Source organism: Manis pentadactyla, chromosome 7 (genome assembly GCF_030020395.1).
Source record: "Manis pentadactyla isolate mManPen7 chromosome 7, mManPen7.hap1, whole genome shotgun sequence".
Taxonomy (NCBI): domain Eukaryota; kingdom Metazoa; phylum Chordata; class Mammalia; order Pholidota; family Manidae; genus Manis; species Manis pentadactyla.
In genome coordinates this window covers 134,768,640-134,782,578 of record NC_080025.1, presented here as the reverse complement: position 1 = coordinate 134,782,578, position 13,939 = coordinate 134,768,640, and the positions used below count along the sequence as shown (strand labels likewise).

General features: G+C 41.6%; 1 protein-coding gene across 1 annotated transcript in view; it reads left to right on the top strand.

The window, feature by feature from the left end:
* SVOPL (SVOP like) overlaps nt 1-13,939 on the top strand; it is a 48,815-nt gene that overhangs the window by 15,793 nt on the left and 19,083 nt on the right. The window contains exons 9-13 of the mRNA XM_036905509.2: nt 5,762-5,835; nt 8,588-8,793; nt 9,461-9,572; nt 10,225-10,306; nt 12,230-12,319. Coding sequence (XP_036761404.2) covers nt 5,762-5,835; nt 8,588-8,793; nt 9,461-9,572; nt 10,225-10,306; nt 12,230-12,319 — 564 coding nt within the window. The remainder of the gene's footprint in view (nt 1-5,761; nt 5,836-8,587; nt 8,794-9,460; nt 9,573-10,224; nt 10,307-12,229; nt 12,320-13,939) is intronic.

The window sequence follows — 13,939 nt, the reverse complement described above, 5'->3', positions numbered from 1 at the left end:
CTTGAGGAATCTTACCCGTCTCTGGCTAACCAGTCATCTTCCGGGGCCACACAGGGAAATGTAAAGTTGGTAAGTGAGAGAGAAGCAATTTTCTTTGAAAAGGTTAGCTTTTTATTTCTTTGCAAATTTATGCCCTGTGTGCATGATTTTTTTAAACAAAATTTGGCATCCTAATTCTAAACGTTCCAGGACTCTCACGGTCAATATGCAGTCGTTTCTCACCCCAGCTCAGAGCACCCCTGGCGGGTGGGTCAGCTGCAGGCTCCTGGGAGAGTGCCCCCAGCACTGCCTTCCTCACCTGCCCCACCACCTCAGCAGCAGTTTATGTAAGTGAGGCATCAACCTCTTTGAATGCTTGGTAAGACTTGCCTATAAAGTAGTTCATGTCTATATTTATTTTGACTTGCCTATAAAGTAGTTCATTTGAGATGAGTAGTGGGGGGATTTTTTAGGGGGTGGTAGAAAGAGGAGCTTTGAAAATTGTGATTCAATTTATGTAAAGGTTAGAGGCTACCTCTGTTTAATACTTTTGGTTGAATCAATTTTGGTAATGTATATATTTTAGAAAATTTCCCAACTCATTTAGGTTTCCACATTTATTGATATAAAATTGTCCTCAGTGTTCTCTTATGAGTTTCAAAAATCTGAGTATGTCTCCTTTATCATTTTTAGTGTTTTTTTTTTTGTGCTTTCTCTCTTTTCTCTTGGTCCTCTTACTAGAGGTTTGTCCATTTTATTAAACTTCAAGAACAAGTTTTTTTGTTGTTCTCTTTATTGATGTTTTTGGTGGTTTCATGAATTTCTGTTCTTTCTTTCTTTCTTTCTTTATTGCCTTTTTATGCTCTCCTAGCTTTTTGAGTTCAGTGTTTAACTCATTTATTTTCTGTCTTTTTGATTTTTAGTAAACCATTTAGCTGCATCCAGCAAGTTTGGTTACTGAGTAATTTTATTTTCATTTCAATTTTGTAACTGTTATGGGTTTCTCTTTAACCAAGAATTATCTGTTAATAATCTTTTAAATTGTTTCTAATTAATTGCCTTTTGGTCAGAAGATGTTATTGTTTGAAATTTATTGAGACTTCTCTTTTGTTCTGTGTATAGTCTTTTTATTAATGTGCCATTTGTCCTTTAAAAAATGTGTGTGTCTGTTATATAGTTACATATTGTTCATTGTGCCATGTAAATATCTGATACTTGTTCTAGATTTTGCCTGGTTGCACTAACAGGTTTTCCATAAGTTGATGGTTTTGTTCATTTCTACTATAGGCCTGACATTTCATATATTTTGAGGATATCTCACTGCATCCTAGCATATGATTGACTTATGCAGTGTGTAGATTCATCTTATTATTTGAAGTATTTCTTTATCTTTATACTGCTTTGGGCCTTCAGTTTATTTTCTCTCATATTAATATATTAAACTAGCTATGTAGTGTTTTCCTTTATGTGTCTTTTTCCAGGCCTTCATTTTTAGCCTTTCTGTTGTGCTTTGCTACATATATATATACATATATGTATGTGTGTGTGTGTGTGTGTGTGTGTGTGTGTGTATATATATATATATATATATATATGATCTTTACTTTTTCATTCAATCTGATATTCTGTGTCTTTTAATAATGAGTTTGATCCATTTACACCAATTGTGATTACTAATATATTCAGGCTTACTCCTGTCATTTTACCTTTTATTTTCTCTTAACCATGTCTTTCCTTTTCTCCTTTCCTACCAGCTATTAGATTGATTAGGTTTGCTTTTTCCTGTATGTTTCATTCCTTCTACTGCCTTGGAATTTATGCAGTCTCTTTATTTTATTATAGAGATAGCCCTTGAATATTGAAAACATGCACCTACCATAGCTAATGCTATTTGGTATCTCTATCCATCTTCTGAACAACACACGGACTTTAAAGATGTTAATTCTGTCTCAATCTCATCTTCCAAATCATTTTTGTCTGGTATTTTAGCTTCATGTTGTTTGTAAGTTTTCCTAAATTAGGTCTGTTATTTTAAAATCCAGGATCTATTTAGATTTTTGACATTTTTACTACTGTCTTTCTTTTGGTTTCTGACTTGATTTTTTACAACCACATTATTTTATTCCTCTCCTATCTACTGGGTTAATTTGGTTTCATCCTTAATATATAAATATTGGCTCTCTCTGGGTTTAATTGGGTATAAAAACATGGTAGAGATCTAGCTTTGTTGTATCCAAATGGCTAACCACCCAGTTGCACTCATATATTTTCATTGAATAATCCATCTCTTATATACTTTAATCTATTTTTGAATACTCTTTTATGTTCTGATGATAGATTTGTAGATCAAGTATATATGGGGATTTATTATACAATAAAGAGGGCATTTCATGTTGTTGGGGAAAGTCTACAGGTTAACTGTTGGCCCAATGTGACACTGTTTACCCAATGTGACACTGTTTGAATTACAGTATTGTGCAATACGCTTTTCATATCTAGTAGAGTAAGTCTCCCTGGTCAAAGTTCTTTTTCAGAATTTCCCATTGCTATTTTCTCAGTCCTTTTTTTTAGAACAACTTTGAAGTTACTTTATCAAGATCTTCTCCCAATTTCCCCCAAAACCTATAAGACTTTAATTGGGATTGTGTTGAAGTTATAGGTTCATAAACTGAGAATTGGCACTTTCATAATATTGAGTATTCTTGTTCTGATAGAAGTATATTTCCCCACTTATTCAAGTCTTTTTATATTCTTCAGCATTTTATAGCTACTTATTTACTTCTTGTACGTTTCTTATAAAATGTATCCCTATCTATTTTATGTTTTAAAAATATATTTTCTAAATGGAATTTCTAAAATTATCTTTTTATCTGGTCCGTCCTTCCTATTTCCTGTGCTGTGTGGCTCATTTATTTTTGCAATTGTCCTCTGAAATATTTTTATAGGTTCATAACCCTCTTATCAACAGTACATGCCAATTTCTTGCTCTCTAAGTAGCACCTACACTAATAAGATGCTTTGTGAACCTGCTGAAGAAGACATTTGTTTGGGGAGCAGCAGGACACACCCTCAGCATGAACCTTGAGCACGTCTGGGAATGCGTGAGATCCAGACCAGCTTCAGGACTTGACCTCTGCCGAAGGGGCCAGTTCCGCCCCCATGGAGTCCCCTATCTTTATCTCACCATAGGGTATTGATACTTGGAATTGATAAGAATGTCAATCTCACATTTACCATGCTTAAAACTCCATTTCTTCCTCCGACCAGCTCTTTCCCCTGCTTTCCTGTCCGCTCTTCCTCCTTTATTATTGTGGTAAGATACACATAACATAAAACTTACCATTTTAACCATTTTTAAGTATAGAATTCAGTGGCATTAAATGCATTTGGAACTTTCTCATCATCCCCAACAGATACTCTATACCAATAAGGCAATAACTCCTCATGCCTACCCACCTCCAGCCCTTGGTAATTCCTACTTTCTGTGTATGAATTTGCCTATTCTAGATAAATCGCAGATAAGAGGGATCATATAGTATTGTGTCTGGCTTATTTCATGTCATATCCCCAAAGAGGTCTTAGTTAACGCATGCCAGTTCTTACCAGGGCTGGCATGGCTGTGGGAGAGCCTGTTCTTTTTTTTTTTTTTTTAATCCCTCTCTCCCAACTTTATTGAGATATAATCGACATACAACACTGTGCGAGTTTAAGGTGTGCAGGTGTTGATTTGATACACTTACAGTATTGCAAAATGATTGCCAACGTAGTGTTAGTTAATACCTCCATCATGTCACAAATCCATTTCTTTTTTGGCAAGAACATTTTAGATCTATTCTCTTAACTACTTCAAATATATAATACAGTTTTGTTACTGTACTGATTTTGATGGGGCCTCAGTTCCCATAGCAACTGCCCCCCCTCCTCCACTCCTCTGCATTCTCCACCCTCCCTCTCGCACCCTTCTCTTCTTCCTCCCTCATCTTCCTGCTCATCATCGTCCTGCTTTCCTTTTCTTGCCAGCTTACAGCCTCCACCCATCAGGCCTATGAAATGATCTTGTCCTTCTCCAAGGTCACCAATCAGCCAAGGCCCTGGAGATGCAGAGCTACAAGTAATAACCCTGCCTTCAGGTCTTACAATCTGGTTAGTGAGATGAGGCCCACATAACAAAGAATCAATAACAAACAGGCCAGATGCGCAGAACCAGGACAGTGGCGCCAACAGCGTTCGTGTAGGATCAGAGCAGAGGGCAGTAGGAGCCACCTTCAGGGGGCTAGCGGGGCAGAAACTGAACACTGAAAGGAGAGGCAGTGTCCGGGGAGGAAGAGGCCACTGTGGGCCAGGGCGGTAGTGTGAGTGGAGACGAGAGCATGGCTGTGCGCTCGGTTTGGTCCCACTGGCTGCCATGGAGGGGCAGAGTGCCTCATGGAGGCTGGCCAAGGTGCCCAGAGGCAGCTTCACTCCTGATGCAGAGACTGAAGGCATTGGGGGGCTGGCTGAGGAAGGGCCACACCATAGACGAGGGGAATGAGTCCACCAGTTTGGATTGTGGACAGCCAAACACCAAAGGTTTACAACCAGAGGGTAAAATTGTGATTCATTATGATTGACTGCAGACTGAGCTTTTTGAATCTCTAGTGACACTTGGAGAGGGGAGGAGACCATAGTCGCATGTGAACTCAAAGGGGCATGGCAGAGAGGTGAGGGGCCAGTCTCAGGGCTGGTGCCCAGAAGACCAGGACTCTAGAATGGCTCTGCCTCCGAAAGGCTGTGTGACCTTGGACAAGTCACTTACCCTCTCTGTGTGGAAAAACAGGAGGCTAGGACTAGCTCAGAGGTTTTCAAATGATGAATAGCCAGATCCCCAACATGTAAAGCAGATGAAAGGGGAGTGTCAGTTGCTCCCCTCCACCCACAGTGACCTCCAAGAGCTAAGCCTAAAAGTCACTGAGCACAAGACCTCTAAGATGAACTTGTTGGATAGTCACTGTTGGATAGAACTTGTTGGAAAGTCACTGAGCACAAGACCTCTAAGGTGAACCATTTAAACGTGAACTTTCTGTGACCACAAAATCTGGACCACTGAGGGCCACACTCCTGGTCTCCCTATAGGGGCCTGTGATCCCAGGTCAGTTTGTGAGAAAAGAGCAGTTGGTTTTCACCTGAGCACACCCTGAAGCATTTCTAGATTTATATAAGAATCTATTATTACCCAATCTTGTATGACCCATCCCCCATCCTCACTTGTTTATATCCAAAAAGTATTTAATAAGCCTGACTATAGACAGAACTTTTTTTTCCTCCCCAAAGGACAGAAGTTTTGCTAATTACCCTGAAGATACAAAAAGCCATGGAGCATTTTATCATCTTTCCAAATTTATGCCGTTTCTCTTTTCATACACAAGCAACGCACCCTCTTTAAATATTGGGTCTTTCACTTTAATGTTAACGTCCAAAGAATCTGCCATCAGCTTTATGGTTACCTGACAGGAACCCTCCTGTTTTCCATATTCCACCCCACTGCCGCCTGCACTGGTGAGGAGAGGGTGTGTGAAAAGATTAGAATCTTCAATTCAGGGGGTTTCCATCCTTGCCAGTGACAAGGAAAGGCGCACAAAGACGGGCGAGCTGGGATGAAGGCTGCAGTTATCGCGGGGCAGGATGAGGTGTACTCATGGGGGCTGTGCTGCCCCGCTTTCCCATGCTGTTCTTCTATTATCTAAAATATTAGAGACGCTTTCACCACTGAATCTATCCTGCCTCTCCCTTTTCACTACCCCAGGAAAAAAGAGGAAGATTTGCAGACCTGTTGGATGCTAAATATTTGCGGACCACATTACAGATCTGGGTCATATGGTAAGAACGTAATTATTTCAAAACAAGTTTTGAGTAAACAAGCATTTGGAGAAAGCCTCTGAAAGTAAACACACTCTGAGTACTCCTGGGGAGAGAAGCACAGAGCCAACTCCAGCATGTCTTATTTTTCTTCTACCACCGCCAACCAGCCAACCGACCAACCAATAGACAAACACATATAATTTTTTAAAAGGAGAAAGAAGTTGTCTACAACTAGTTTTTTATTTTTCATATGAGCTCACTTTCTAACCTTCTGTGGCCTGGTCTTTTTTGTTGCCACATAACAGAACCTGATCTTTTGAAGTTAGCGCCAATAATCAAGTCAATGTAATGGACCCTGGTGGTCCTCTCTGTGCTCCATTTCTCTGCAGCCATCACCTTGAATAAGCAAAGATTTTCTAAACAAGACATAAAAAGTGCTAAGTATAAAGGAAAAGATTGATGAGTTTGACTATATTAAATTAGGAACTATGTCCCATGAGCTGGCAGGAAGGGTCTGAAAGGTAAGCCACCAACTGGAAGAAGACATTTCCAATAAATATATCCAACAATTTATATAATAAAATACATTTTTTTCAACATGAAAAAGATGCACAACCCAGTAGAGAAATAGACAAGAGACTGGAACCAGCACTTGACCAAAAATGTATAACAAATAAACATGAAAACATGCTCAAACTTAAAGTCATCAGGGAAATGCAAATTAACTAAAGAAGACACCATTACAAATCCACCCGAATGGCTAAAACTGAGAAGACTGACTATATCAAGTTTCGAAGGATGCAAAGTAACAAATTTGCATACACTGCTGATTGGAGATCAAATTGTACAAACACTTTGGAAAACTATTTAGTGATGCCTAGTTACGGTTGAAAATATGCATATCGTTTGGTTCAGCAATTCCACTCTGAGATTTATATCCAATAGAAATGCACACATGTTTACAAAGGCATTTACATGAAAGTCCATAGTATTATTTTATTTGTATCAGCTCCAAAATACAAACAACCCAGAAGTCTACCAACTGTTTATTGGTTGTGTTATGTTCATAAAGTAGAATACTATACAACAATGAAAAAGAAAACTAGTGCTCTACATGCCACATGGCTGAATCTTACAAATATAATTATGAGCAAAGGAAGTCAGACACACAGAATACATATTATATGATTCCAGTTATAGAAAGATAGAAAATATGCAAAATTGTAATGTTTTAATACAGGAAAGTAGTTGCCTTTCCCAGATACAGTCACTGTTAATAGGTTGGTATGTCTCCTCTTGAGACTTTAAAAACATTCATAATATTGGAAATAAAATAAACTAAAGCTAATAACAAGAGGAGGTATTGTGATTGTTTTCTTTTTAAATATTTCATTTTGCAAACTTCCAAAGGCACATGAAAGTAGAGAGGATACCATGGTAAACTGTTTTACTCATCACCCCCACCTGACAATGGTTGATATTCACTCATATTTGCTTCAGCTGTGTTTTTCTGGGTCAGACTATTTCCAGGCAAGTCCCAGGCCTCATTCATGTCGTTTCATCCCCAGATACTTCACTGAGGAAGAGCCTCAACTACTTGAGGACATTGTCTTAGCTGAGTCCAATCCCATCATCACACTGACAAGACTAACAATCATCACGTTAATATCATCCAATACCCAGAACATACGTGATTTCCCAATTGTCCAGGCGTCTTTTACAGATGGCTTTTGCAACTATTTCTGCAAAACAGAGAAGCCCCAGGGGAGCTGCTGGGAGGCTGATATTCTTTTTCTTGACTTTGCTATATAAACTTTTCTGTATATTGTTATTATATTTCAACAAAAAGATCTATTAAAGAATAGGCAGGGGGAACAAGGGGAGAAAATATAAAGCAAAAGCAAAAACCTGTGGCTCCTCATGGTCTGCTGAAGACATTTTGTGATAGGCAGAAATCTAAAGACCCTCCAGATTCCCAACGCATATTGATTCAACCAAACACCAATTGGGGTGCTGTTGTGCAGGGCCTGTGTGGCTATAAAAAAGTTATAGGCCTTGAAATAGGGAGGGCATCCTGGATGGAACAGGTGGGGCCAATCTAATCACTTAAGTCTTTAAAACTAGAGAAATTTTTCCAGTGGGAATCAGAAAGATGGAGCTGAAGAGAAAGCGTGAGACAAGGGAGAAGGGGAGATGGGGCCAAAGCACGAACACTTGCCCCACTGCTGCTGGCTTTGAAGGCAGGGAATGACGGGGGCCTGTAGAGGCGGGGTGCAACGGGTCAGCAGCCAACAAGAAGTGAGAGCAGTTCTACAGCCTCATGGAACTGAATGTGCCAACCCTCTGGGTGAGCCTGGAAACGGATTCTCTCCACCAGAAATGCTTGAAGCCCTGTTCTGTGCTTTCAATTTCTGCTTTGTGAGACTCGGAGCGCAGAAAGCAGCCAGACCTACAGGACTTCTCACCTGCAGAACTGTGAGATAATAAATGTGTGTTGTTCTAAGCCACCAAGTTTCTGCTAACTTGTTACAGCAGGGGTAGGAAACAAACCCACGCTTGAACCTCTTCCTGGCTGAGGGGTCCTCCACGCCCCGTCCTGCTCTTGCAAATGGATTGCCCTCCGCCTAGTCTCCAGGAACACCACCCTGCAGTCTCCCCGTGTGTGACCCGCCCCCTTCCGGTCCCAGGCAAGGGGCCTGCACCTGGGACGCGCCGCTCCCCTGAGGCCTGGAGACAGCTTTTCCTAATGCCATTGTTTTCTCGCTTGCAGGCTGGGGATCTCTTTCGCCTACTACGGGGTCATCTTGGCCAGCGCCGAGCTGCTGGAGCGGGACTTGGTCTGTGGCTCGCGGGCTGAGTCCGCGGCGGTAGTGACCGCGGAGGCCGCCGGGGGGAGCCAGAGCCCCTGCTACTGCCACCTGTTCGCCCCCTCCGACTACAGGACCATGATCATCAGCACCGTGGGCGAGATCGCTCGTAACCGTCTCTCTCTGTCGGGTCCCTCTCTGGGGGTGGGGAGCGAGCAACTCGGAGCCTCGGGGGAGGGAAGTGCGACCCTGTCATAGACGGGGTCTTGCCCGGTAGAAGTGAACGCGTCCCCCAATCCTGTTGTCATGTCTCCGATGGATTGGTGTGAGGAGGAGAAATCTGGAGGACAGCTTTGAATTCCTACGTTGTATCAATCTAAGATGCATTTTTTTTTCACATTCCAACGTTTCTGAAATTGGGATGTGTCTTACAATGGTTTGCTGGATTTCAATTTGCAGCACTTTCTGTTTTAGTGGACATAAAATAATGGTACTTAAAATTAAGGCACCTTGAATTTGATGAAAAACAGTATTAAACAATTAAAATATAGGTCTAGCTAGCTGTCAATTTTCAGTAAACCTGCATGATATAACGAACATCTTGGGCATAAGTATCCTTTATATGCACCGGTGCTTGCCGTCCTTGGACCCACGAGGGGACAGTGCACTGAAGCAGTCGTGAAGTTGATGCAATGTGACTGGGTTGGGCTCGAATATGCATGAGGTTTGGATGAAGAGGTTTCTTTCTGAAATGACAATGAGGAATCCGTGCCAGTGGTGATAAATGCCGCTTGCTTTCAGGGTTCCAGCAGCTGTCTTTGTCCTTTGCTTTCTAGTGAATCCTTTAAATATCCTGGGCATCAATTTCCTGGGCAGACGGCTGAGCCTTTCTATTACCATGGCAAGCACGGCTTTATTCTTCCTTCTCCTCAATATTTGCACTTCAAGGTATTTTCTCTCCAGTTGCTTTGAAGCAATCTACTTTTGTACGGTGGTTTTTAAAATAGGGTTTCCTGACCCAGAGTGTGCAGCAGGTGTTGGGGGCAAACCCCTTTCCCCGGGAGAGCAGAGAGGGGACTGGCGTTTGGCTAGAACCACCTTGCCTGGTACCTGCCGCTCCCTCTTCCGCTGACCTGGCCCCCCTCCGGCTGTCACGGGATATGGGTGCCCCTGTTGCTGTACTCACTTCCCCCACCAAGATATTTAGGATCTTTCTACAAAGCTACCTGAAGAATCAGGACTCTAGAATTATCTGGACTATTGTCAAGATAGTTTAGTGATATAGACACCTGTGGTGTGAGAATTCATTTCACTCTTAATTTGCAACCCCAGAGTGGCTTCAGTTATGTATCACTCGGGGGACAAAGGGTGAAAGGTGGGCTAATCTGGGGCCGGACTGGCACGGGCCCTTGGGGGAGTTGGAGGCCAGGGAGTAGAATGGAAGGTTTGAGTCGGGCATTTACAGTCCGGGCAGTTGACAGCAGTGCCTCCCGGGGCCTGGCTCGCTGGGGGTGGGCGTTAGCTTCTGGAACGCACTTGGTCAGGGCCATTGGAGGCTGCCCGTGTGGCCTTCACACTCCCCTCCCTTCGTGCTCCGTAGCGCCGGCCTGATAGGCTTCCTCTTCGTGCTGCGGGCTCTGGTGGCAGCCAACTTCAACACCATCTACATTTACACCGCGGAGGTCAGTTCTGGGAAGGGCTTGGTTATATCAAGGTGTGCAAGGGGCACCACTTCAGGTGTCCATGTGTAGTAGATAAGGCCTCCCTGACTTTTGCTGACTTCTGACAATCTGCTGAAAACGTCCCGTTAAAATGACTCCAGGAGGTTTATCTGATAGGGAATTTCCTCTTCCTCAGTGAGCCTAGTGAAAGCCGGTCTCTGAGAGAAAAGAGTGGACCTTCTCCCTTTCTCACCAAACAGCATGCATGTCAAAAGCAACCCATTGCCCTGGCATCACGCTTCCAGAAGAAACAGGCTGGGAGCAGCACGTTGCTGTTAAAATATAAAACTCCTTACTTCCCTTTTTCAAGTTAGAATGTATTTTTTTCACCTTTATTCTTTTGAAACATCATTTCCCCATCCATTTGTCATTTGCCACATGTAGCTTAAATTTGAATATAATGATGCATTCTTCATTAATGAATGTATTGAATTAATACATCTGTATGCAAGGTACTACCTGAAGGAGCTTAAAGGATTTCCTCCAACACCCACTTTAGAGAGCTAATATTTCTAGAAATGAACAATATCTGAATAATAGGAAACTTAGTATTTTAACTGGTTTTGTCATTCACTGAGCTGGGGAAGATGGAGAGAGAGGGAAATGTGCCGATTATAGATACGGCATGTCAAAACGGTTAAGGCCTCAGAGAAAAATACCCCCTACACAGTTTAAAATAGGAAATGATGACATATTTGATATACTATTATGTTCCATTAACAAAGTCTTTTGAAACTATTTTGTGAATTTATAAGCCTAAAACATCTATGTGTAATATGGGGTGCCGCTTAAGTTCTGTTTGGAATATCCCATTTAGTGTATTTTGGAAGGTTCATTTAAAGGGTCATTTCTAAGTATTTTTCTCTGATATTTATTGTTTTAAAGAAAACACAAGGATGTGTACCTAAAGGTGGTCATTTTTATTCGATTTCCCAGAATTGTCAAAACATAAAAGACTTTTATTGATACTAAAGAAAAGAACATCACTGTGTTTCGGAATCCATTCTTTTTGGTTATGGCCAGAAGCCTCGTTTTCCAAAGAAAGGAAAAAGCCTCCTTGAAAAGGCCCACGGCCCCCAGCTCTTCTCTGACAAATACCGGGGCGACCACTGAGGCAGGAAAGCATCTTGCCTTTGCATTTGACCAATGGCGCCTAACAAGACGTGACCAAGTAAAGGCTACGTACTTTGCTTTAGTGAATTGCTTAAAAACTGTTTTATTGGTATTGCACAGCATTAAGAGAAAATTCTCTAGAATTACGAAAAACCATTCTTTCAATATGAAATAGTCTCCGTGCAATCTTTATTGATAGTATTTGCTTACTTATTAAACTTCTGCAGGTTCCTGCAAGAATTCTAAATGAATGGAGTACAGATTAATGAGGTTTTACTATAAATGTAAGAAAGTGGCAGCCAGAAAGTAGATTATACCATAGGATGCTGCAGTGAGGGCACGGCCAACGGTGTAGCATGTACCTGGTGCACTAGTGGGTGATTTACACTGTATGTGTGTTAAAGATCAGCGTTATTTAGGGAGTACTTCCTTCCCTTTCAAGTGAAGCACCCTGATACATTTATAGCTCTCAAGTGAACATCTTTCATCTAATTCCAGAACTTGTCTTTCTAAAAGTATACTTGGAATATTCAATTAAACAGATATTTTGGAATTTGGTTACTGAAAGGATAATTTCTAAGTGTTTTTTTTCTAGCAGTCATTACTTAGAAATTCAAAGTTGTATACTGAGAAAATGAACATCTCCTATTGTGTTTCCTGTACCCCAGTATAATCATCGTTATTTTATGTGAGCGGGAAGCCTGGCCTGGGGTGGGGAGGCTCAAGGACCCGGAGGAAGAGGCCTAACTAATGGGTGCTTCCTCCCCTCAGGTCTACCCTACCACGATGCGAGCTTTGGGGATGGGGACCAGCGGCTCCCTGTGTCGCATTGGTGCAATGGTGGCACCCTTTATATCCCAGGTACGGCCCCGGAGTCTCAGCTGGCAGGATGAGTCTCAAGGAGGTGGAGAAAGAGGGACCTGGTCCTTTCAGGCTCAGGGTGTAAGCAAGGGGTTCTGCTTGCTTGGTGTTCTGGAGGTACAGAACTGGGGGAACTGGGGTGGTGAAAGAAGCTAAATGATGCAGCTGGTACAAGGGCCTGGGGATGGGACAGAAATTGGTGTGTTCTGGAATAGAAAAGAGGTCTGGTGAGCAAAATGGAGGGAATGTGCCTTCTAGGCCTTTTGAGGACTTAGGAGTAATTGGTAATAATTGGAGTGTTTTAAGCAGATGACATGATCTGTTACAGTATAAACATATAGGAAAAGACTACATAAACATTTAAAATTTCTGCACAGAAAAAACACTCTACCATAGATAAGGATGAAAGACAGACCTTTATCTTTCAAGGGTCTCAAAAAACTCTAACTGAATTGTCACAGCTGAGCAGTGATTTTGTTGTCCTGTCAAATACCTGACGTTCTCCAGAAACACGGAAGCCCAAAGACCCAACATGTAAGACGGCGCACAAAACTTCACAAGGAAATGGGAACGGGAAGTACACCCTTTTCTTATTTTCACAAGTGATTGCTAGTGAGCAGTAAGCTTAATGAGAAGCTGTGTGCTGTCAAAGATCAACAAAGCCGCACACTTGCTAAAGTGGTTAGGACAAATTTTAATCAGTAACAACTCTTGCAATAGGGAAAAAGTTCTGTAGGAACTGAATTTGACTGGTTTATACAGAGGTGACTGGGCATTTTAAAGGGAAAATGAGGGACTAGGATGAGCAGGGTCTCAGAGTCAGGGAATGGAACAACTGCAAAAACCAGGATGGGGGATGGTTCACGTGAAACCCAGACGGGCCATTTCTTCCCGTATCAACTGGAGCAAACAGGGAATGTTTTGGTAGCCTTGGGTTTCCTCCTGTAGGGAGACTAGGGTCATCCTGGGGATGCAGCCTCGAGTGGTGATGACACTTCATGTGTGTTCCCATTTTTACAGACCAAGAAGAGGCTCAGAGGTGCCTGGCTAGAGTTTGGTTAAGGAGAGTGCCTTTGTCAGTGTTAAATTTGGCCCATTGATATGTTTGTTTGTTGTATTTTCAGTGATTTAAGAGATGCCCAAAGGCAATTTTGACCACATGTGATTTTTTTTTTCCACAATGGAAACATAAAAAACTACAAACTAGAATTAAAATGTTGCTACCTAATATTTTACTAGAGATAAAAAATATAAATAGATATTGAAAGAGCTTCATTAACATAAGAATATGTACATACTTACATATCTTATCCAAATGTGATCACAGGTCATATAGTTTTTAAAAGTGAAGTGTCATTGTTTCACGTGTACAACATGATTCAGTATATGTACATATTGTGAATTGATCACCGCAAGAAATCTAACATCCATCATCACATATAGTTACAAATTTTTCTTGTGAATGAGAATCATAAGATTTACCCTCTTAACAACTTTCAGTTATGCAATACAGTATTATTAACTATAGTCACCATGCTGTCCATGTATCCCCATGACTTATTTATTTTATGACTGGAATTATGTGCCTTTTGACCCCTTTACCCCTTTTGCCCACCACTA